The sequence below is a fragment of the Primulina eburnea genome, chromosome 4, assembly GCF_022965805.1.
Source record: "Primulina eburnea isolate SZY01 chromosome 4, ASM2296580v1, whole genome shotgun sequence".
NCBI classification, from domain to species: Eukaryota; Viridiplantae; Streptophyta; class Magnoliopsida; order Lamiales; family Gesneriaceae; genus Primulina; species Primulina eburnea.
In genome coordinates, this window is record NC_133104.1 from 42,870,762 (window position 1) to 42,892,523 (window position 21,762).

General features: G+C 33.7%; 2 protein-coding genes across 2 annotated transcripts; one reads left to right on the forward strand and one right to left on the reverse strand.

The window, feature by feature from the left end:
- Positions 1 to 1,823: 1,823 nt before the first annotated feature.
- On the reverse strand, positions 1,824 to 2,728 carry LOC140830322 (thionin-like protein 1). Its single transcript, XM_073193599.1, has 3 exons — positions 2,482 to 2,728; positions 2,362 to 2,378; positions 1,824 to 1,913 (listed from the first exon to the last, which is right to left on the reverse strand). Exons 1-3 carry the CDS (start codon positions 2,726 to 2,728, stop codon positions 1,824 to 1,826), a joined length of 354 nt encoding a protein of 117 aa, XP_073049700.1.
- Positions 2,729 to 7,926: 5,198 nt separating this feature from the next.
- On the forward strand, positions 7,927 to 21,447 carry LOC140829232 (N-terminal acetyltransferase A complex auxiliary subunit NAA15-like). Its single transcript, XM_073192289.1, has 26 exons — positions 7,927 to 8,086; positions 9,330 to 9,408; positions 10,087 to 10,169; positions 10,271 to 10,420; positions 11,306 to 11,421; positions 11,872 to 11,977; positions 12,684 to 12,755; positions 12,837 to 12,952; positions 13,237 to 13,369; positions 13,699 to 13,776; positions 13,855 to 13,908; positions 14,001 to 14,071; positions 14,369 to 14,423; positions 14,514 to 14,609; positions 15,941 to 16,069; positions 16,167 to 16,249; positions 16,340 to 16,570; positions 16,682 to 16,814; positions 16,893 to 16,997; positions 17,400 to 17,531; positions 17,845 to 17,901; positions 17,989 to 18,086; positions 18,232 to 18,290; positions 18,371 to 18,482; positions 18,563 to 18,663; positions 20,737 to 21,447. Exons 1-26 carry the CDS (start codon positions 8,033 to 8,035, stop codon positions 20,949 to 20,951), a joined length of 2,718 nt encoding a protein of 905 aa, XP_073048390.1. The 5' UTR covers positions 7,927 to 8,032; the 3' UTR covers positions 20,952 to 21,447.
- Positions 21,448 to 21,762: the final 315 nt, after the last annotated feature.

A 21,762-nucleotide genomic window follows, 5' to 3' on the forward strand; every position in this document is an offset into this window, starting at 1 on the left:
AATCAGAGACGTCCAAGTGAGTTATATCAATTGGATCATCACTGTCCACAAAATTTAGCGACTAGTTAAATCATCAAAATCCAAATAATATAAATCTTAAACAACAATACATTTATAATCAATATTCTTCAAGAATATTGTCGAAACATATGATAGTTATCTAAATTCTTCAGGAATACGATAACATTATATTTTATATCAATATTATTCATAGATATTGATAGATCTTTATGATTTTAGATCAAGATTCTTCGGGAATATTGATAAATCTTATTCATTAATATTTTATTCATAGATCTATCAATATCTTCAACATAAAGTCGTGTTGTGCTACTTCAGGAGCTTCAACATAAAATTAAAAGTTGTGCTTCTTCAGGAGCATCAATATAAATCTATAATTTGTGCTACTTCGGGAGCATCAATATTAAATCTAAATATTGTGCTTCTTCAAGAGCATTCATACAAGAATAAGAATAAATTATTTATAAATTTTACCTTGAAGAGCACTCGTGCTGATAACGTGTTGTGAATAGTAGAGAATATAGAAAAGAGAGAATGATTTTTAGTGTACTTTATTCATCATTGGAGACCTCTATTTATAGAGTAGATTTACAGAACTTGAATAGGTAACAATATCAATAATCATCTATAATATCTTTTCTATAACAGTATTCATAAATAATTAGTCCAATTTTTTCTTAAAGAAATTTTTTAATTATAACAGTTTTAGTTATAAAAATCAACAAGCTAAAGAGGTATTCTGTCTTCTATCCTCATATTATAATAATTATAAAAAATATCAAATAAAATTAGATTGCGTAATGTTTTGATGCAATGACAATAATAATAATAATAAAAAATTACATTCCAGAGTAAATTGTTCTTTATGTCCACAAATTATTATCTCAGAATTTAAAATCAAATCATTAAAAAAAAATTTAAGGTAAAAATTAACAAATGTTCCTTCCATTTGATATGTGTTCGAGTCCTCCCCCACAAGCCGCACGAATTTTTAGAATTTCATATATATAGATTGACACGATTGATAAACAACATATTAGAATTATATATATAAACATATATATACGGCGTCTTGAAGTTTTACAGAATCAAGGCCGCGAGTTCGAATATAATAAGATACAAGTTGTCAGGAGTCTCACATGTGTCTCTGTTGCTTTTGGTTTGTCTTGGTTAGGCATCTCGTTCACGGGTCACTTTTATTTACCATCATGTTCATACACCACACAAGTCCCCTAGAATTTTAACGAACTAAAAAGGATTATGATTTGAGTACGTACGCACGATTATGAAATTTCCATGTACATATTCGTGCACTGAAACTTGAAAAATAAATGACCAAATTTAATTATTTCTCAAAAACTTTATATGGAAATTATAGGAATTGTCTTCCCCTTGATTTTAATATAAAAATATTCCATTTCCACTCCAAAAAGAAGAAAAATATGGTTCCATTACCGTCCAGTTTTGAAAGTATTAGTTAAAATTTTTATTCCCTTATTGTTAATGCTCGTTCGTGACTCAGGTAATGCGTCTACCCATCTTGTTGTGCAGAAATTTAGTATATCAGTACGTATACAAGTAACGCGACGTCGACGATCATTCCTAATTTCTTGATATATAGTTGCTGAAATTAATATTGTTTTCCAACGCACAGAAACATTATTTTGATAGATAGATAGATAGATCAAAGTATACATTACCAGCAAACCAATTTTTTTTTAAACAAGAAAAAGTGAACAGATGATGATATCTAGCAAATGAAAGCAATAAGTGGTAAGGGTGGGTGGGTTTGGTGTCCCGAGTCAAAGCCCAACTTTGTCTCTAAGGTAATGAGTAGGTGTTGGTGCACTTTGTTGAGCATGATCCCACACACTTTTCCACCTTATCTCCATCTAAAATCAATCGCAGTAAAAACAAGCACCATCATCAAAATTATTGAGACCGTGGTTTTGAAATTCGAATCAAGGCTGTTAGTGGGTACATATAACGAAAGTAAGTCTCTTGTAAGACGGTCTCACGAATCTTTATTTATGAGACGGGTCAACCTACTGATATTCACAATAAAAAGTAATACTCTTAGCATAAAAAGTAATATTTTTTCATGGATGACCCAAATAAGATATTTGTCTCACAAAATACGATCCGTGAGACCGTCTCTCACAAGTTTTTGTTTACGTAACAAAAAGAGAAGTAATTGTTTTATGATTCATTCACTTGTTATGAGTTTTGGTCCACTAAGTTTTCAAAATCTGGTTTTGATACACTAAGTTTTAATTTTCGACTATTTTGATCCAATTTCTGATTTAACACCGGATAATATGACGTGACATGGAAAGTTACCAACTTGTCAGTTGCCACTACATTAACAAATGAACAAAAAAATTTGAAATTAAAAGTTAGAGCAAAACCCAAAATACGAACAAGCTAGTAAAAAAAGAAAAAAATATCAGTTTTCCTTACTTGGTTTGAGTATAGTGCTCATGGTGGAGCACGCGGAGAAGGAGCATCCCAGTTTGCAGAATCCAAGGTTGTCCGAATTCTCATTATCAGACGCTTCTAGTTTTGTGAGTTCAGAAAAGATGCATTCTTTCAAGCAGCGAGTGGTGCAGGAACAAAGAGATTGGGAGGGCTCTATCACGCAGAAAATGAAGCATTTTGTGTAGCAGTCCCTGAAACTGGATTCACAAGTCGGGATTCCCACTGCCATTATAACCACGAGGATCCATACAAGTGCGGCCTTCGTTTTCGGCATCGATCTCGATTTGTATACTCACTTTGCCAATAAAATTCTATTTGGTCATGTATTTATAGTATGTTTGCATGTGATTGATTATCCATATTGTGGTGGACCCGGAGATGAATTAATGGCAAAAAAACAAAGAAATACGTATTTACTTTCGGCTTTAATAATATGTTTTAAAAAGATTAAAGCCTTGTCCACTGGGTCAGCGGCGGATTAAGGTTGTAATATTTATTAGTTTATTAACAGGAGAATGTGGTATTTCCGAAGGTTTCCACTTTCCATAATATATATAGAATCATAACTAGAAAAAGTAGTAGTGAATCGAAAAGTTTGGTAGGTACTTGTGAGACGGTCTCACTGACATCTCACAAAAGACATAATCTTTTTGTTCATTCAAATGTGCTTTTGAATGTAAGAATTCATCGGCTCCCTCCGCCGCCACTTCTCTGACAAGATAGTGAAGACTGAAGAGTGAAGAGAATATGTTTGAGATACAACGTAATATTTCATTGAATGTATTTTGAAATGCATAAATAAAACCGAGAAGGGTTAAATTTGCTGCTTTTACTGAACGATATTTTGTTGATCGGGAAGATAAATAATAGGGAAACTTTTGATGTGTTAACTCTGAATTGTTTAAGTTGTCACATTTTAATTTGCTGACTTCTTTTACTATTTAAGTTCGAATAAAACAAAATATAAATTTCTATATTGGTAAAATAACATGTATCCTGTATGCAAGGAGATTACGTGCTTTCCAGAATTATATTACATATTACATGCATATATATAAAAAAACAATTAAAATTTAATGGTTTATTTTTTTTTCCCAAAGCCAAATCTATATAAAAACATGCACTTGAGTATATATCTATCATATAGGTGGCAAAAATTTATATGAGATGGTTTCACGGGTCATATTTTGTGAGACAAATCTTTTATTTGGGTTATCCATAAAAAAATATTATTTTTTATGCTAAAAATATTACTTTTTATTGTGAATATCGACAGGATTGACCATGCTCACAGATAAAGATTCGTGAGACCGTCTCACAAGAAAAATACTCCACAAACATATATAAGATGCCAAAATAATAACACATTAATAAGAATTCAATCCAACACTTGATATATTGACAATTACTTAAAAGTATGTTATTATAAAAATAAATTTTATATTAAGTCGTTTATTATGGATATATTACAAGCTGACATTGATATCTTTAATCTTCTATACTGGTCAAACTTTTGCAAATCTCCCTTTGGGACGTAATAAGAAATTGCATATAACATTAACAAAATAGTCAAAAAAGTCTTACTTCTTTAGCAAATGTGATATCATACATAATCCCATTTTGGTGCAATTCATATACATATATGATATACCATATCTTCATAATCAGAAATACAACTATAAATACCGACTAATCCTACAGAATAACCCCATCAAGCAAACAAGAAATCACAAGAAATTATCAAGATGAAAGGTTACAGAATGGGAATGGTTCTTGTTATGATAATGACACTCACGACATTATCCGCGAATGCAGATAAAGATAATGATGCTGCTGATCTCTTAATGTATTTTCTATGTCTGCATGGTTGCACCCCACAATGCCATGGAATCTTTAAAATTATATGTGAGATAAAATGTATCGTCAAATGTAGGAAGATTTTATCTCCGTCCCTCGCTAGAGCACTCCCGCCAATTCCTCCTTTGCCACCCAAGAACGTGGATGTGGTTGTGGAAGATTGATATAGAAAATATGTATGTTTAAGCTAGATCTGAGTTGATGATTTTATTCCATAAAAAGAATATAAAATATTTCTACTATATTTTGAGTTTTAAGACTCGGATTTATTATAATTTAATAATTAAAGAGAGGCATAATCCTATTGATAGAAGTTGGATTTTATGTAGAATTACACTAAGTCATGGTCTTTTTGAAGTGATAATGGTTTTGCATGTTGTTTATAATTTTTAAGTATAATGTTGGAATGTTTTAGGCTTATAAATATAAATTAAGAAGATAAAAAGACGAAAAAACTTGAACAAAAGAAACACGAGCCTTAAAAGTTGCCTAAGAATTTTTCAGATAATAAGAGAGGTGCTGAGGATCCAAAAAAGATGTCCCGGCCCGTCACCCTGACCTGGAAATTGGGAGGCCTGGGAGGCGCCGCCTTCTGTGCCGCATGAGAGGCGCTCAAGCGCCTAATTGTGTACATTCCAGATGATAAGGAGATGCTCAAACACAAAAAAAAGTGACGCTTAGATGCCCCAAGTGTTGTTTAACAGAATGGTGCGAGTAATTGTGTCTCTTGATGTTATAAAACTTTTGGACTTAGAGACACTCAATTAATGAAACAATATGTCTATGCAGATTGACAACATATAATAGATGATCAGATGTTATTATGGATAAATCAATTATGAACTTTTCATGGATACACATTTACATTTATTTTGTCTGCATTTATTTTTCTAAAAAAGAAAGAGAGTTTATACCAATTTCTTGTTATTCTACTTATTGTTTCATATGTTGTTATTAAAAGAAAAGTTGTTATATCTTATGAGATGATTGACAACCACCGAAGCACCCAAGCGAGCAAATTTTTCTTAAGGATTTAATATTCAACACTGACCTCGACGTTTAATTTACTGATGTTATTAGCCATATTCAAAGTTTCATAACCAATAATCTTAAGATGAATTTTATTTCTGAAATCTTCAAGATGACTTGCTCATCTAAAAATAATAATGTATGAATGAACATCTATATGTCCTTACCAATGAAAATGATGTCATTCATATATTACATTACAAATGTCAGTCTCAACCTCTAGCGATCTTTTTATCTTTATTTTAGACGGCTGAATCGACTAGGAACTCGTTTAGAATATTAATATGCTTTCGAATGAGTTTCATGATCCTACGTTGAGAGCCAGACCTCATGGTAATATTGTATATATATATATATATTCAATTATTTTATCTATGCAACTTATATGAGTATACATATAAAGTAAATGTTATAATTAAATAAAATCATAAAATATAATTAAAATGAAGATAGTTTATATATAAAAGTCAATAGAGCCAAATTCACAAGTCAGACATGCTCAGCACCCAATCTAACACAAATGACAAATAATTCTTCAATTAATAATTTTATTGGTTCACTTGTTCTTAAACTTTTGCAGAGTCAAGTATGACATCATGCATTTGAAACACACTCGATGATTACTCAATGGGTTAAAGACATTTGAAACACTCTTGATGGCTGGCTACCTAAGAAAATGTTTCACTCATGGACCATTTTGGCCAATTTTGGGTCTCTGGGTGATCAAAGGATGCAAAGTCCTCTTTTATTTGCCTGTTCAAACCGCAGAGATATTGGTTTTTCCCTAAGCTTTCACAAGAAACTGTATTTTTCTTTAGTTATTTTGTGATTGATATGTGGAGCTGTGGTTTTCCATGTGGGGCTATAGTTTAATATCGGAGGTTCATTTAGTCAATTAAATAGTTTTTTCATCCTTTGTTAACCAAACTTGCAGGGTGATTTTTTGGTTCACTTGGTGGATATAGCTCGGGAGGAGCTCATGAAAAAGACTGATGACATTTCTACCGAGAAACTACTGGTGTGTTGGCAAAGATGTATTCCGTGCATTGTAATGTAAAGCCTATTTTTCCAATTATAACGATTATAGTAGGTGTAGGACTTTATTCCTGTGGCATTGCGATCCACAGCTGTTGTGGCAGATTCATATCAAGAGGACTTAACATGTTGTGTGGTGAGTTCTAAGAGCTATACCCGTGTGGTATGGAATTATGTCTGCACGAAGGAAGTTATTTGATTTACTTTTCTTCCAAGAAACAACCACACTGTTGTAACGTTTAGGTGTACTTAAAGATCTTCAAATCAACGAGATTGTTTCTAGCCATCTTGATCTTGAAGAACCTGTGAGCACAACAAGCTTGGAAACGTTTGCCTTGAGTGTTAACATCGGCATTCATTTACAGAAGCTCTTTCTTTATTTGTTATGTTTTTTGCTCAACTTCCCTGTAAAATGATCTTCCAATTCAACATTTCTGACCAATATGCAAGATATATCTTTGTTCTTTCAGGTTCTTGAGCCAAATCGAAAGGTTATTGGGTGGCATGATTTTTTTCTGGATGAGTATTTGCGAGAATGCTTGCTCTTTTCACCTGTCCTCCTCTAGGTATCCATCGATCATTCGCATATATTGTCTACTTGAACGACGTGATATTTAAACAAATACTTGACAAACATATCAAGACTATAAATACAGGAACACACCATTGATTTGTTCAACCCCTAAAGAATAACCCTTCAAACGAACAAGAAATCGCAATAAAATCAAAGATGAAAGGTCACACGATGGGAGCGAGTCTGGTTATGGTAATGCACTTGTGGCATTCTCTCTACAAACAAATAAAGTTGATGAACTTGGTGATCTCTATAAACAATATTTTCAGTGTTGTTTGTGAAATACTATGTCTCGTCACGTATATAAAGATTTTACCTCCAACCTTACTAAGAGCGTTGCCACCCTCGAACGTGGATGTGGTGGTGGAAGATTGATGGAGAAAATATGAATGGTTTAAGATTGAGTTATAAAGAAAAGACATACATAAACCTATTGACAGAAGTTGATTTTTGTCTATTGAAGAAATAATAATTAGAATTAAAAAGTTACGTATGCGTTTTTTATATTTTAATGTATCATATCATCGTACGAGTAAAAAATTAATGAAATAATTTCTAAATTAGTTTAATATCTTTCAAGATGTTTCAAAAAATTATTAAATTATAAATATACTATTTTTCTTTCTGATGAAAATAAAAATCATTTACTTCAATAATTTTTTAAGCTGACGATAAAGATGATGTCTGAATTCAAATCTCACTTGTCAGAAATCTCTCACCCAAAAAAAAAGAAAAAAGAAAAAGGAAAACCAGTCATTTACCTGTGGAAATATAACTCAGTTTGTATTTTAGATTTTTAATGATGATTACAAAGTTCTGAAAATACTTTAAACATCATCAATTTTTTTACTAAATTAAATATTAACATAATTAACCGAATATGAGATGACCAAAATACCCCTGATCAGGCCTCTTTCTCTTGCGCAGTAGGGCAGCACGAGGCATAACCCATTTCCTTGTATTTGTTTCTGGCTTTGGACTTCTCATACGTTCCCCATCTCAAATTCGCTTCCTCTACGGTTTGGTGCAGTTGCTGCGATGGGCGGCGCTTCGCTTCCCCCGAAAGAGGCCAACCTCTTTAAACTCATTGTTGTATGTTTTTCTGAATTTTTTTTTACAATCAGTAAGCCTAGGTGAGTTTTAGTTATTAAATTCGAAACTATGTGATTGGTATAACCCTAGGATTTGTGAGTCTGTTATTATTATTATTTTTGTTAAATTTTGATCGTAGGACAGTTCATTCTTCCATTTTGAGTTGATGCTACCAGTTTCGAAAGGTCCACCATAGAAATTGTCTTTATAATTTATATTTAGTACATTTTTCACAAGCTATAGTGTCCCGGGATTAAGCATCAACTAATTGAAATATGAAAAGGAACTGCTTTTATAAGGTTCGGACTTAAAACCAACTCAAATGATATAATACTATCATTGCCAAGACTGGAGTTCATAGGACGTGTATTTCAATACTTCAATATCTTAGTTTTGCTTGTTCCTCTTCTTTCCTTTTTTTCCCCCAATTTTCGTGTTTTGGTGTGTAACGGGTGCTTGTTGGTTCCTCTGAGTCTTGGTGTAATTTTGTAATGTAGCTATTTTTTTGGAATAATTTTATTTGAGTTTACATTTGAATTATTCCAATTTGATAAATGTTTTTGCTTCGGAAGTTAGAAAGTTGGTTTTCTTCTTCTTATTTTAGGTGTGAAAATGCATCTTTTTTCTCCCAATGCAAGGCAAATCGTCACTGCTTTTGTGGAGCATGCTATATGTGTAGTTGGTTTTAATTGTCTTACACCTGTTTTCACTTTCTTATGCTGCATGCTGAATGCTGGAAGAATTGTGTATTTTTGTATAAATTTCTGGCTGTTTGTGACCAGAGCTTTCAACTTTCAGTAAATCAATGTTTGTATCGATTCCTGGAGGGAGAATATCAGTGATATTGAAATATATGGGAGATAGAATTCCTGAGCATGATGAAGTCTAACATGGGATGTGAAATCACAAGTAGTATTTGTAGTCTGTGTTGCTCCTTTGCTACTATACTGAAGAATAATATGATATCAATTATTACCACAAACTTCTCCACCTCGTATGGAATTTTCGCGTTTGAGTACTTTTGCATCCAGATGGTGTGTTTGTGAAACTTGATCTTTTTGTGGAAAGTATTTTCTATTAGCTATTTTATGCATTAATATCACTTGATTTTCGACTATGTGCTATCAAATCGACATTATTGAATGGCTGATACTATCTTTCTCATAGCTTGCTGTTCTATTCAACACTTTTGGCTTTAAAATTTCAAATTTGATTGTAACATGATTTGATTTGATCCATACAGAAATCATATGAGACAAAGCAGTATAAGAAAGGTTTAAAGGCTGCTGATGCAATTCTAAAGAAGTTCCCTGATCATGGAGGTATGAGGAAATTTTATCTGGTCCTATTTAGGAAGGCTGATTCTTTCTTGGTCAATAGTAACCATCAAATCTGTTTCTTTATTTAAATAATTGGATAGCCAGTAATGTTCGTTATATCTTCATTTGTTTCACATCCTGGAATTGAGTTTTTGGACTTTCTTACCGTGGAACTATCTTGTTTGATGTTTGATGAATTTAGTTAGAAAATATTCTGAAGATTCTTGGTAGAATCATGATTGAGATGTAAATAATCTTCTTTCAATCGAGTGTCCTCTCTTTTATTTGAAATCGTTTTCTTTTTATGCTTCTTTGATATATTTCTGGTTTCACCGTCAACTATTCTATATTTTTGGGGAAGTAGCATGGAAAACCATGTCCGGTCGTCTTAGTACTCCATTGACAATTTGGCAAATTTAAGAATGATATTTTGGATTGGAGCAATCCAAGGGTGGGATATTTTTCATGGCTTCTGACGCCACGTGTAGTTTTCCCATTGACAGCCGCATAGTGCTAAACACTTGGCCTTGCGAAGGGAAATATAATAAGTATTGGAAAGATCATTTCCTTCTTCTCATGTGATCAAGCAGATCCCCATTCTTTTATGGCCGTGAATCATGATGAATTTTCCCACTCTTGCTGTTTATTTCTTTTCTTTCATGATTTTTTTTTTTGCTACAGAGACTCTGTCAATGAAAGGATTGACTTTGAATTGCATGGATCGCAAGTCAGAAGCTTATGAACTTGTTAGACTTGGATTGAAGGTTGATCTCGATCTTTTTCGTGGTTTAGGTTGTTGACCTTTGCCTTATCTTACGCTCTCAGCTATAGGCTATCAATTCAAAGTCTTTTCTTGTTTGTGCAGAATGACCTCAAGAGTCATGTTTGTTGGCATGTTTATGGCCTTTTGTATCGGTCAGACAGAGAATACAGGGAGGCAATTAAGTGTTATCGCAATGCACTTAAAATTGATCCAGATAATATTGAAATACTTCGGGACCTTTCCCTTTTACAGGTGCATAGTGTCATCCATGCCATCAAGAAATATTTTACTTTTTAACAATAAAAAGTCTTGTTACATTGCTATGCTCATTAAGTATCTATTCTTAATAATATATTGTCGTATAATTAGTTATCAGATTGTAGTTTTTTATTTCCTCTATCTCTCTCAATGGATCTGTGTACACCTTGATGCATACAGTTCTTATAGAATGTAACTTTAGCTGGTAGATATAAAGATTAAAATCAATGAAAACAACTTAGAGAATGATCAGTTACCTCAATATGGGTATCAGCTGTCAGCAACGTTACTCGATTTGTGGAGGAGATAATTGATGTGCACTAAGTTCTTGTGCTACACGACTTTGCATTGAGCTTTGTCATGTTGGGTAATGCATAGAATGTCCTGTAATCTTTTAAATGTGGGAGGGCCTTTGTCAAGGACAAAGAGATGGGACTCACATGGTTTTGATGTATTCCTACCAAGGACTTGATGAAATGTTAATACTCATTGCCTTGTGGTTCGTTTGTAATATCTAAGAACCCTAGATTTTGGTTACTCAGGGTGGCTAAAGGCAACTCTTTATTTTTATCCACTCCAGTGGAAAATTTTACCTCGTATCCTCCTTTTTCTGTCCATTATTTAGCCGTTCTTGCTGTTCAGACAACTTCATCCACTCAACCTACTTGCACAAGTGTATCATCAATTCATCATATAATTCCCCAAAACTTTTTCTGGATAGATCAACTCTAGAGGAACACAGGGAAACATTGAGATGTCTTTGCTTCTGTTTATCGTGCAAACTAAAAAGAATTTTACCACCTTACTGTTTTCATTGTTAAGCTACCAATTTTTATTACAGCAAATAGTAATGTCTATGGTTCTATATTTGTTTTACAGGCTCAAATGCGCGACTTGGCAGGTTTCGTTGAGACGAGACAACAACTGCTCACTCTGAAGCCAAACCATCGAATGAATTGGATTGGATTTGCTGTTGCTCATCACCTTAACTTCAAGTGTGTTTTAGTATTATGTTTCTAATGCGTAAGAGAGGGCATATTTTAGCTTTCTTCGTGTAACGCCGTAACTCTATAGATCATTTTTCATTCCCCCAGCCTGATATAAAAGGTGGATATGGTCAAATCAGTAGACTCTACGGACTTAATTGGATTGATCCAAAAAATCTGTATTAATAAGAATGGGAGTAAACTTTGATAATATATACAGGCTCTGATATATTAACTTTGTTCGAGAAAGGGTAATTTAAGATGCACGATCAATGATCTTTGAAACTATTTTATACATGATTGATGATTCGAATCCACTAGTCAGTGACAGACATGTGTAGTCATTTTTGTGGTGATAATAAAAATATATTGTTACTTCAGTGGATGTATTGTTAATTTGTGTTCGTTTATATATTCTAATTTTAGATTCATAATCTGCGATTATCTTTGATATACTAGTGGATCAAAGGCAGTTGATATCCTTGAAGCATATGAAGGGACTCTTGAGGACGACTACCCTCCTGATAATGAACGCAGTGAGCACGGTGAAATGCTTTTGTACAAGGTACCAGAGTTGATTGATCTAGGACCATAGGTTAAGAGTTTGGCTCCTAGTTATTCTTATAAATTTTTTGAAGTGTCTTCTGCCTTCTCTGACATCTAATTGTTTAAAGAATTCGTAGCATGTATTGTTGTTAGCCATGATTTTGTTTTACGTTAGTTTCATACTGCTGATTTTGAAATTTTGACTTCTATAAATCCTGAAAACATTCCTCTTTATATGCTGAGTTGTTTTTTGTTTCATTTTGTTTCATTGGTATATGTGCTTGAAATTTAATTCTGTCATTGCTCTATGTGTTATGATCATCAAATCTTTCCATTTCCATTGTCTCAACATCAATATCACACAATGACAAAGACACCTGCTCTACTCAAGTAGGACAGTTTAAATTTTTAAATAATTTGGCAGGGATTTGTCTATTATTGGTATTTGTATTCATCATCAGAACATTATTATGCTAAAGATAATCTGGTTCTGGAGCTAGCATTGAATAATTTACTTAATTGCTTCTAGTGTACATACTTGGGTAATTGTCTGCAAATCTAAATTTGATGATCTTCTGCTTTGATTGATGAGGTTCTTCCTTTTTTTTACATTGCTTTGCAATAGCCTGTCTGTTAATAGTATGTATGTTGACGATGATTAATTGGAAATGATTGTACCTTGCATGTTTTTTAGTTTTTGCAATGAATCATATATTTATTTTCAGATATCTATGCTGGAAGAATGTGGATTGTTTCAGAGGGCCCTTGAGGAGTTGCGCGACAAAGAATCCAAAATTGTTAGTTATAGAAGTTGACTTGGTGCACTGATTTTCTAATTTCATGTTAAACTTCTCACTCCTTGTGATTTTGTGCTGTAGATTGATAAATTGTCGTGCAAGGAGCAGGAGGTTTCTCTGCTTGAAAAGCTTGGCCACTTTGATGAAGCAGAAGAATCTTACAGGATACTTCTTTCAATGAATCCTGACAATTACAGGTACCTAAAGTAGACTTTGTTTATCAGAAACACATCACATTAATCGGTTTTAGTTACCATGTGTGCTTTAAAAGGTTACCAAGTTTCATCATTTTCCCCATAATTCTGATACTGCGATAAAAGTTACTAAGTTTCATCATTTTCCCCATAATTCTGATACTGCGATAAGTTTCACAATTTTTCCCATAATTCCGATACTGCGATTTACTAAGTTTCACCATTTTTCCCATAATTCTGATACTGTGATTCACTTGAACAAGTAGATTTTATATTTTACTACTTAGGTACTACGAAGGCCTCCAGAGGTGTATGCAATTGTATTCAGAAAATGGCCAGTATTCTTCCGAAGACATTTATCGCTTGGAGGCCTTGTATGAATCTATGAGCAAGCAATACAGTAGGTCATCTGCTGTCAAGGTAGCAAACTTTTCTATACTCTTCCATAACTTCATCTCCCCCAAATTTTCACAAGCACTTTCATATAGTCCCTAATATAAAATTGCATTCAGTTTCTTTCTAGACATCTACCTGTGTGCGATACCATCTCATGCATAGCTTTCCAGAACTTTTTAATTGGAATCATGTAAATAATCAGTGTATGGTTCTGTATTTTTCATGCTAGTTTCCAAATCCAATAATTATTGCCCCCAGAGGTAGGAAGTCCAGAATCTCAATGAAGCCTGTCTTGATGCACTTTTCAGATTCTGCTTTAATAATTTTGTTTTTCTTGAATATCCATTGGACAGAGGATTCCACTTGATTTTCTAAGCGGTGAAAAATTTCGTGTAGCAGCTGGAAATTATATTAGACCTTTTCTGACCAAGGTACTAGCCTCAATTATTCATTTTAATGGCTAGTTGACAAATCTCAGAGATATTTTATCCCTATTGATGCATATGTAGGGTGTTCCTTCTCTCTTTTCCGATCTTTCTCCTCTCTATGATCACCCTGGAAAGGTTAGTTCGATCATTTTATAGAATGACGGTTGCATGTTTTAAGGATTGGAAATAGTGGATAGTGTTTAAAGAGCTACCATACTATTGTGCAGGCAGATATTTTAGAGCAGTTAATTCTTGAGTTAGAGCACTCTATTACAACAACTGGTGGATATCCAGGGAGGTACTTTTACCTGCTTTTGTGATTTACTTTTTTAAAGGCTTCCACCTACTTGTTTTGTGTTGGTTCTCAAAGTCCAGTATAACACTTTTTTTAGTTCGTTAAAAACGACTATGGGCTACTGCATACAGATATGGAATGCACCTATCTTGAATATGATTATTGATTTTGTTGTTCATATAAACTAAACTGAGTGGAATGGATAATATGTTTGGGAAGAATATGGATTCTTTCTCCATTTTTCATGTACTGAAAGATTCTGAATTCCCTTAAAAAAATCTGCATTTGCCTTGTGTTCAGGGCGGACAAGGAGCCTCCATCGACTCTTATGTGGATCTTGTTTTATTTGGCTTTGGTTTGTTTTTCTTCCATATCTTGTGACATTTCTTCCTGGGGTTTGTTAAAGAATATTTATTTGTTTTGCTAAGATACTTTCTGTGTCCAGCATTACGATAGACGTGGTCAGCATGAACTTGCTCTCAGAAAAATTGATGAGGCCATAGAACACACTCCAACTGTTATTGATTTATACTCGGTGAAGGTAATGACATGTTCGTGATATCTTGATTCTGAAACTGTTTTATTTACTGCTCTTTGATCTTTGTTTTTTATGGTAACCTCCTTGAACCTTTCGCTTTCTTGTTAAATTTATTTTTGGTGGCTCTTTGAAGAATCAGTTATCCGAGTGATTTACATATTTGCATTTGACTTGATGTGTATCTTGGCATACATTTTGTACCATCTAGAATTTGTTTTTGGAGCATTATATGTTATGCAATATTTCTTGATACAATCGTTATATTCCCTTTGATGTAAGACTTAGTGTTATCTTCCAGACTCGGTGAAATCTCCATCACTCTTCCTGTTTATAAGTTTATTTTACTCATGTGTGTAATTATCTATCGGAGTGAGGGTTCATGGATGTTGAGAGATGTATGGAATTTCAGGTCTATCATCAAACAGCACTAAACTAAAGTTTCTGTGGTTTTTCGAGATACACCGAATTATTGAAGTAGAGATCCTGAAGCTGTATTAAAGTAAGATTCCTGTAATTGGACTCTTATATCTGGGCACAAAATGGCTTGCTAGAATAATGAGATTATTGCCAGTTTAGGCCTCGGGAGAAGGGAAGTTTGTTGACTTTGGTAATGCTTTGGCAAACGGGTGATGCCATGATGATGCCTGCATTGACATTGGAACCACAACTTTGTTCTTATAGATGCTAAAAGATGGTCATCCTATTTCAGTTCTTTATTTTGTTTACCAGTACTTTGAAGCCATGACTTTAATCTTTGGAAAACAAATGTTCCTCATAAGATATAGTTCTTTTGGTCAAACTCTGCAGAAATTGAAGGGCATGATTCCTGAGTGCTCTAACAGTACTAATTCATGCCTTTTGGTCTTTGCTCTTGCACTCGAAACTGTTGTGTGTGTTTCCGATCAATTTTTGTTTGCACTTGATATGAATCTTTAGGAGTATCATAGTTGGATTTTGTATGTCTATTGCATCCGGACTTCCATTAGCTGGTGGATATATATGTGCTTCCCTAAGTTTTTAGGCGAATTAAGCTTCAATGTTTTGCGGATGCCTTTATCCTTGGTAATTGAAAATCTTGGCATATGTGTCATCCATCATTCATTCTTGTTACTTGGCTTGGTAATTGTCTTATAGTTTACTTTTTTACTTGATCTCCCATTCTGGTCACATTGGATCGGCATATCTCAATTACCCTTAGATAGAGACTTATATATATATATATATATATATATATATATATATATATATATATAAGTGTGTGTGTGTGTGTCTGTGTGTGTGGCAGTGGCTCGGTTTTATAATATTACTGTCTATGTGATTCCTTTATGTTTCAGAGCCGCATATTAAAGCACTCCGGTGACCTGGCAGCAGCTGCCGCTTTGGCTGATGAGGCTAGATGTATGGATCTTGCTGATCGGTATGTCAATAGTGAATGCGTTAAGCGTATGCTGCAAGCTGATCAGGTTGATTTTTCCTCACCTTTAGACCTACTAAGGCCATACTTTGTTACGATTTGCAATTTTTCTTTGGTCATGCCCTTATCTTAACATTCTATTTTAGGTAGTATTGGCAGAAAAGACGGCTGTGTTGTTCACAAAAGACGGAGAACAGCACAATAACCTTCACGACATGCAGTGCATGTGGTGTGCATATTTTCACCAGTTTCTAAATTAACTCACGCTTCCAAATAAGAAACTTGTACCTATAGCTATTATTCTTTCTTCGATTTTAAGGTATGAATTGGCGGCTGGAGAAAGCTATCTACGTCAAAGCGACCTTGGACGAGCCTTGAAGAAATTCTTGGGTGTGGAAAAGCATTATGCAGATATTACTGAGGACCAATTTGACTTCCATTCGTATTGCTTAAGAAAAATGACTCTTCGAACCTATGTAGAAATGCTGAAATTTCAAGATCGTCTTCATTCACATTCCTATTTTCGAAAAGCTGCTGCTGGAGCCATCAAGTATTTGCTCTCTATTCCTCTTCTGAATTGAAGATTTTTTTTTGGGCAGATTTTTAGTTTCTTCATTCAGATCCTTCATCCTTTTTGACATTTAAATAAATTGATACGCAGATGCTATTTGAGGCTATATGATTCTCCTTCGAAGTCATCTGCTGAAGAAGATGAAGAGATGTCAAGGTTGCCTGCTTCACACAAAAAGAAATTAAGGCAAAAGCAGAGAAAAGCTGAAGCAAGAGCTAAGAAAGTAATTAGCTTTGCAGACTTGCTTATATGAAAGAATGTAATTGAAACAGTTTGTCCATCTTTGCTTGCATATGTGCAGGAAGCAGAAGTCAAGGAAGAATCAAATGTAACTGCTGTCTCAAAATCTGGAAAACGCAATATGAAACCAGTAGACATGGATCCACACGGGGAGAAGTTATTGCAGGTACTCACCATATTTAGATCTAAACGTCCAATGGGTAATAATATGGTTGAAAATTCGTTTTTTGAGCTCTGCTCCTTCTCCAGCCAAATTGATAAATTAGCTTAGTTCATGAGATCAAATGTGGTCTTCAAGTTTGCTCATAGCTTCAACTTTTGAAGTTCTAGAATGTAAAAATGGCAAAACTAAAACTTTATTGCATATTCACTATTAAAATTTTTCAATTTGAATTTTTTTAGATAAATTAAGATTTATAACTAGTTTACATTAAATCTTTTTTACATATTCAACCTCGAGCCAAGAATAACAAAACAAATAAAAATTAATTCCTCGTTCTGCGCTATTTCGCATGCAATTGGAAAAATGAAATGTGGTAATATTTTACCATGTCGTGTATGTATGTAGGTTGAAGATCCTTTGATGGAAGCTACAAAGTACTTGAAACTACTTCAGAAGCACTCATCTGATTCCTTTGAAACACACTTGCTCTCATTCGAAGTTAACATGAGAAAGCAGAAAATCTTACTTGCATTACAGGTGAAGTCTTCACTACCAAACTCCTATAGAGGCTTGTTTTTGTCTTCTCTTGCATTTTTCTCTGTCAGCCATTTTGTATTTCCTTGATCTCAACTGAAAGTTATGATTGGTTAAGTAAAGTAAGTCAATTATAGCAGTGATGTTCCATCAATCTTTTTATGATTTTTCTGTGTGCACATTGTACCAACAATGTTTTTAAAGTTCTGCATCATAAATGGACGATTTTTTGTAATCTCCATGTCTTCATGGACACTCACATTTGGCTGCTTCAATTACTGGATTGTGACGCAATGAAAATCATCTCTTTGTTCAGGCATTAAAACATATGATGAGATTGGATGCTGATAGCTCAGAGACACATCGTTGCCTGGTATTCCAGTTGCTGTTAGTTTACCCTTACAACAAAATGCATTTTTCATATGCATATGTTGCATAATCTTTAGTTCACATTTTGCAGATTAAGTTCTTTCATAAAGTGGGATCTCTCCCAGCACCAGTAACTGATACTGAAAAGCTGATATGGGGAGTTTTAGAGGCTGAACGCCCATCATTTAGGTACTTTATTATTATTATTATTATTATTATTGTTATTTTCCTTCATTTATTGGGGGAATTGTTTTCTAATTTCTGACTTATGTGTGATCTAACATGCAATTATACATGTTATTTAAGATTGCTTTTCTTTCTTTTGCTTTTGTAGTCAGTTGCACGGAAAATCTCTCCTTGATGCAAACAACCTCTTCCTTGAGGCACATCAAGGTCTTTTACTGGCTTATTTAGGTGTTAGTTACTGCAATCTTTGTCCATTTTAATTGGGGTTTTTTTATTCTTGTTGCCAGATTCTTTGAGGCACAGAACTGCTGTAGCAGAAATGATGATTCTTATGGAGCCAAGCAAGAAGAGCGAGGCTGTTAACCTGATAGAAGAATCATCTAACGGCCTGGTTTCATCGTACGGCACTTGATGAAATTTCAGATTTTCCATCTTCATACTGCATCTTGATGTTGAATAGCCTTATTTTCAACTTTCAGAAACGGAGCTCTAGGGCCAGTCAGAAACTGGAGGCTCAAGGACTGCATCGAAGTCCACGAGTTCCTAAGGAGGAATTTGGACGACCATGATGCTGCATCACGTAAGCCTTCATTTCCTTGATAGTTTTATTTTCTTTATCCTGATCATGATATTTGTAAATTTTCTGGCACTCTTCCGTGTAATTGTTGGATTGCATTACTGATTGCATCATCACCTGCCTGCGTCTAGCTTCTGGAGTCCTTGTACATTGAATATTCTTTTGGATTGAAATTCATTTTAATCCCAACTTTTAAGCCCTACATTATTTTTCGCCCATGTATTTTTTAATCATTGTATTTGTCATCTATGTGTTTTTATAACCATATTAAACTTATTAAAATAGGCTCATCGTTTTCATGCCAAAATTTTCAAGATATAAACTAAATAAATTACCCTTAATTTATTAACAAATTAAATAGTTATAAATGTTTGTAAATTGAAAATTATTGATATATAAGTATATACTTTTATATGTACAATCAAAGATTTCTGTTTTCATTAAAAATTATATTAATATAATGTTTTAAAAATATTTATTTGAATCAATAATTTAAAAGGTGTGTTTAGCTAAATCAATTGTTTTTTTTCAAAAGGTTCATTTTTTAAAATGTTCTGAATAGGAATATTTTGATTAAATATCTTTGGTTTTTTATATTTTTTATCGCATGTAATCTGTAATTACTTGTATGTAATCTTCAGACTAGTTAGTGTTAAAAATAATTTAATTTTATTTGATTGTTAATTTTGTCATTTATTAATTCCAAAAAGTAACAATGAATATTATTTAAAGTCGATAAATATTTTATTTACAGAAACATTCCCATGAAATGTAACTAATTAGTTGGATTAGTGTTTGAGGGATGAAATGTACTGTGGTGATAAAATCACAGAATTGCTTGTGGTTGTAACTTGTAAAAACATGAGGATGAAACTTAAATGATTGAAAAACATATTGATGAATTTCATTGAGACAGAAAATCGGAAGGTATTGTATAGTGCCAATTCATGCAACATTTTCATTAATGCTTTTGCAAAATCACCTGATTTTGTGGGGGCAGTAAGCGATGACACTATCCTACAATCTCCCAGGCTACTTACCCCAAATGTGGATATAGAAAATAGGAGCCACAGTTCAAAGCAACAAAAAATAAATAAATTTTCGATAATTATTTACAAACTCGTGTATAATATATGCACAAAATCCTTTTTACTTTTCCAAAAGAAATCGAGTTATTAAAACAACTAGTGTAGGAGTCGCTCGACTGCATCGAAAAGGTGCTAGGCAGCCAGCCTATGTGACAAGGGGCGTTTAGAGGTTTTTGGGGAAATTTTTTTACGAATTATAGTTTTCGCTTTTAACTTTTTGGGATTGAAAGTCCAATTAAATTATGATTTGTTAGCTTGCGCTTACCTTAACACACTACTCACATCTTTTTTGTCTGCGTACTTTTGCACACATAAAAAATTTGAATCAGGCCTTAAAGGTAATTTTTTTCTTTATTTTGATTTTTCTTGCATTGTTTGTTATCCCGACTCGCCTTAAGCAGAAGAAGCAGGAAGAATTAACTAGGTGTCAATTGGATTTTAACAAAGTTTGGGTTGAAATTTATTCTAAGAACCATTACAGAACTTTTGATTTTGTGGAATCTACTTAGCGGCGCGTATTTCCCGCCTAGGCTCTAGGTGCTGGTCAGGCGCCCGGCTAGCGTCTAACGAATTTTAGAACCTTGAAACAAACGGAAAGCTGGATCTTCTATGCCGCCTCATCTCTTGTTTGTTTGATTTTGGGTCGGAAATAGGCCAGTTCTCTGGTTAAGTTAGTAATATCTCTCTAAATCGAGATAAAGCTTTTTGTTTATGTTTACCTTTCAATTCCTTTTTCCTCATGCGTTTGTTCGTTTATTCTCTTGACATTCTTATGAAATTCAGTGGTATGGCAGTCATGTAAAATTTCCATGATGTTTCGCTTGCTATGCATACAGAAAACTTGATTTTTAGTATATTGCTTGTGTCTTGTGCGATATAAATATTAGCAACTTCAAGCAACTAAAAGAAACAGAAATCATATTACATTTGTACCAGATGAACAAGATTCTTTTTGTGCGGTGGGGTTTCATTTGTTACACTTTTGCAGGATGGAAGGTTCGATGCGCCGAGTATTTTCCATACTCAACGTATTTTGAGGGCATCCACAGCTCTGCTGTCCGAAGTTCAGCTTCTCACCAAATCCACAAAATACCTGAAAATGGTGGCATAAACAGTTCAATTTCTGGTCCTCATGCCTTCTCGGTTCCATCAAACGGAAACGTAGAGAAATTGCAGGCATTAAAAAATCTTGCCATTCACTAGACCAATCTAACATTTGCTTTCAGCGATTTATCTGGAAAGAAGTATTTACACATTCCATCTATCAAACAAAGAATAGTAGTTGAGGATTAGAAGTATAACGAGACAAAAGGAGAAAATACTGTCATATGGGCTTCACATTTCCTCCTCCACAGCGAATCTCATCCTATTCTGGTACGTATATGTTGCGAATGTGTATGATTTTTGATGTTGCGTTCTGCGGTTGCATCATTTATTTTCTCGCTTTCTGCTATGTTATTTGATCGAGCTGTAATAGAAAGAGGTCATCTTTGAAAGAAAGTTCCGGGAACTGATCTCACCTGAGGGAAAAAATTTACTCCAATCAATAGCTCAGCCAACGTCAATAGCATGTTGTATTCTCTCATTGTTCTGGCCGATTATTCATCATGTATAACTTTCTATTTTATGTGGTATTTTGTTGGGATATGAATAAAAGTACATTTGCTCTTGAAATATATCAAGGATTTTGTTACCCTAATTTTTACTGTTCTATCGGAATTTTGCTTCAAATGTGACATATGAAGGCCCGACTTCCTATGAACCAACTTAGTTTGGAGTTGGATGACCAATCAAACAAGATCAACTTTCGTAAAATGTTTGTTTTTAAACAAAATTAACTTGTAGGCCCCAAGAAAAATTTAGTATTTCGAAAGTCTGAAATCTTTTTTTCATTATTATTTTTGAGAAGCCCTTTAAAGATTAAAACCCCAAACCATTTTATAAAGATTGTTTACATTTCTCCGAAAATGTAATATGATTTACCACTGTTTTCCAAACCGGACCGGCCGGTCGG

What these genes read in the sequence shown, in the direction of transcription:
- LOC140830322 (XM_073193599.1), bottom strand. Translation starts at nt 2,728, where the DNA reads ATGGCAGTGGGAATCCCGACTTGTGAATCCAGTTTCAGGGACTGCTAC.
- LOC140829232 (XM_073192289.1), top strand. Translation starts at nt 8,033, where the DNA reads ATGGGCGGCGCTTCGCTTCCCCCGAAAGAGGCCAACCTCTTTAAACTC. An exon ending in GGGACCTTTCCCTTTTACAG is followed by an intron (nt 10,421 to 11,305) that starts GTGCATAGTGTC and finishes TTTGTTTTACAG; the next exon opens with GCTCAAATGCGCGACTTGGC. An exon ending in CACGACATGCAGTGCATGTG is followed by an intron (nt 16,250 to 16,339) that starts GTGTGCATATTT and finishes TTCGATTTTAAG; the next exon opens with GTATGAATTGGCGGCTGGAG.